Raw genomic sequence first — 3,428 nt, forward strand, 5'->3', positions numbered from 1 at the left:
TTCTTCCCTTCATTCGAAAGATGCAATCAGAGCATATAATACGCACATGAAATTGCATATATACAGCCCCAACCGAGAACTGCAGCGGGCATTAATTCGGTTGACGTTATCCTACTAGCAGTGAAATTAATTGAAGATTGAAACTTGAAAATTTCCGAGCTGATCAGCAGCTGACGCGAGACATTGTCAAAGGCAGCGAGTCGAACGAAGGAAGAGTCGACGGGGTAGGCTCTAGGATAATAAACAAAACTAATTTAAGGGTCTGCTTAGATCCCTCTACTTTTAAATGAAGTCAGATTCTTCAACACCGTGGAATTGTAACATCCTACTATCAGTTTTCTCTGAGAATTCAGAATTTAGAAACTAACCAAAACTGATGCAAAAGCAGTGCCTAAATCCATGCAGGAGCAAGGTCAAAGGCGCGGAACATTTCGTGGTCCGTGCTCGTGCCTCGCGGTGGCCGCCCCGCGCCGTCCGGCAACCATGTACGACCCGGTGGACCTTCGCTTCCGATCCCGCGCGACCAACGGTGATCTCGCTATTAATTTCGCAGCGCGGGCGCGGGCGCGGCCGCCATATTTATTTTCTCTTCCACTTCCACACCAACCAGAGCTCTGGATCAACCACCACCTGCGTCAAACCACGCTCCTTGCATTGCTCACCCTTCGTAAACAGTGCTGGTAGAAAAGAATCCACCGAACCAAGACCGGCGGCACCCACTTGTCCGTGAACCTCGCGGCTCGTCTCTCTTCTTCTCCTATCTTCTTCCTCTCCTGTATAAAAGCTTATTCGCCCCCCGTCCCATTCTGCTCCAGAACCTTTCCCGTTTTGACCACAGACTCTTTCTCTCTCCACTTTCTAGCCTTGTAGCTAGCTAGCTAGCTTCATGCGTAGATAGGTGCGCAGCAGGTAAACGACGCGCAAGGTGTGCTGCGTGCTGCGCAGGCAGGATCAATAGAATCCATGGAGCGGGCGCGGGCGCGGGCGCCGGCTCTGGCTCTGGCGCCGGTGGAGGTTCCCAAGTTCTTCGTGTGCCCGATCTCGCTGGAGGTCATGCGGGACCCGGTCACGCTGTCGTCGGGGATCACCTACGACCGCGACAGCATCGAGCGCTGGCTGTTCACCGACGGGCACGGCGACTGCCCCGTCACCAAGCTGCCGCTGGGCGCCGACGACCTCGAGCCCACGCCCAACCACACGCTCCGGCGGCTCATCCAGTCCTGGTGCGCCGCGCACGCCGTCGAGCGGTTCCCCACCCCGCGCCCACCGGTCGACGCCGACCGCGTCGCCGCGATCGTGGGCTGCGCCAAGAAGGGTGGCCAGCAGGAAGTGCTGGCCGCGCTCAGGGAGCTCGCGGACATCATCGGGGAGAGCGACCGCAACCGGCGCTGCGTCGAGGGCGTGCCAGAAGCCGTGGAGTTCCTCGTGTCCGTCGTCAAGAAACACGCCGCAGGCACGTCGTCGTCCAAGCCTCTCGGCGGATGCAGATCCCAAGAGGAGCCGATGTGCGGCGTGCCGGACTCCCCTAAGGCGTGCTCGCCGGAGGAGGCGGCTCTGAGCATCTTGCATTCTCTCAAGCTCTCCGAGGCGAGCCTGAAGAGAGCCTTGGAGAGCAGCGACGGTTTCGTGGACACCTTAGCGTCCGTGCTGCGCTGGCCGCCGAACTACCGGGCGCGCACGTACGCGATGCACCTGCTGAAGGCGGCGCTGTCGGCGATGCAGCCCTCGCAGCTGAGCTCGGCGAGCACGGATCTGGTCGAGGGCGTCGTGAGGGTGGTGGCAGACCGGACGTTGTCGCCCAAGGCGATCAAGGTGGCGCTTCACGTGCTCTGCCGGCTTTGCCCGTGGGGCCGCAACCGCGTCAAGGCAGTCGAGGCCGGCGCCGTGGCGGCGGTGGTGGAGCTGCTCCTCAACGTGGGGTGCGGGTGCGGTGGCAGCAACGGCAAGCGGGCGGTGGAGCTCGCGGTGGTTGCCATCGATCATCTGTGCGGCTGCGCAGAAGGGCGGTTGGAGCTCGTGGCCCACCCGGCAGGGCTGGCTGTTGTTGCGCGAGCCGCGACGCGGCTGTCCCCCACCGCCACCGAGAGCGCGGTGCGCGCGCTGCACGCGGTGGCCAGGCACTCCGCGACCCCCGCGGTGCTGCAGGAGATGCTTGCCGTCGGAGTAGTAGCGAGGCTGCTGTACCTGGTGCAGGCCGGCGCATCGGGCGAGCGCCCGAGGGAGAGGGCGCGGGAGATGCTCAAGATGCACGCCAGAGTTTGGAGGGGCTCGCCGTGCTTGGCGTCGCACATGGCATCCTACCCTTGTTGATATCGCATGCCAGCGTTCCGCAGCCAACCAAGACCGATCACCATTTGCATTTGGTCACTATTCTCGCGTTTGATCTAGTCGTCTGTTTGTTCGTCGTCTCATACCTAATCATACGTAGAGATACGGCAAAACCTTTTTCTTTGCTCATTTTTTTTTCATGTAAAGATTTTTACTCTTAGGTCGGGACTCGGGAGGTTTGATAAGTAATTAAGTTCCCTAAAATGGGGTTCGGATAAGATATGCGTTAGTGTAAATAATGTATGTATTACATTTTCTATGCAAAAACAACATTATTTCAACCTGCTGATCAATTTTCTTTTCAGAACCATGATCAACTAATCATTGCGTAATGATTTGATAAATACTAATAGCGTGCATCATGTTTATAGTACTTTAGCTTACGTGTTGACAGATTAATTAATATAAGCGATCGCATGAATGTTTGGTAGAATAAGGTATATAGTTGATCTTTGATACGTATATATATAACTATATATAAGCATTTCCCCTTATTTTGTTATTATTTGTAATACTTAATATGCAATCATATATGAATGACTTAGATTAATGATATGTTTAAATCAATTAGGGATAATTGTAGCTGTTAAAATTGCCAAGTGAATGTTTAGAGCAAGTATAATAAGTAGACGTACGCGGACAATAATAAATGTCATATTAGATTTACGGTGATGGGTGATGTGGTAGAGAGAAATGAAGAGAAAAAGAAAGTGATCTCCTCAGTAATAGCCGAAAGCGTGCTGCTCAGAAACTCCAACACGAAATAAATAGATGGGTCAAACATTAAATATATATATATATAGCTTATATTGTTATATGATTAGAATTTTAGTTAGCTATATGTGAAATGATAACATCATAAAACCCGCTTTGGATTACTCCCTCTATCCACATGAATTAGTCGTTTTAGATTTGTCCTAAGTCAATCATTATCAACTTTGATCGGTTATACTAGATGTTTCGTAAGACTTTACAAACAAAAGTAAATATGCTAAGTTCAACATGACTTGATAATGATATTGTTGGTCAAAGTATTGTAATATGTAATTTTTTAGTTTAAAATAATTTAATCTTATATATATTGTTGGTCAAAGTTGGTA

General features: G+C 51.8%; 1 protein-coding gene across 1 annotated transcript; it reads left to right on the top strand.

Annotated features, from left to right (window-relative positions):
- Positions 1-822: 822 nt before the first annotated feature.
- Positions 823-2,631, top strand: LOC100274458 (ubiquitin-protein ligase). The gene has a single exon (NM_001148817.1). It carries the CDS (start codon positions 964-966, stop codon positions 2,308-2,310), a length of 1,347 nt encoding a protein of 448 aa, NP_001142289.1. The 5' UTR covers positions 823-963; the 3' UTR covers positions 2,311-2,631.
- Positions 2,632-3,428: the final 797 nt, after the last annotated feature.

Source organism: Zea mays, chromosome 2 (genome assembly GCF_902167145.1).
Source record: "Zea mays cultivar B73 chromosome 2, Zm-B73-REFERENCE-NAM-5.0, whole genome shotgun sequence".
NCBI lineage: Eukaryota > Viridiplantae > Streptophyta > Magnoliopsida > Poales > Poaceae > Zea > Zea mays.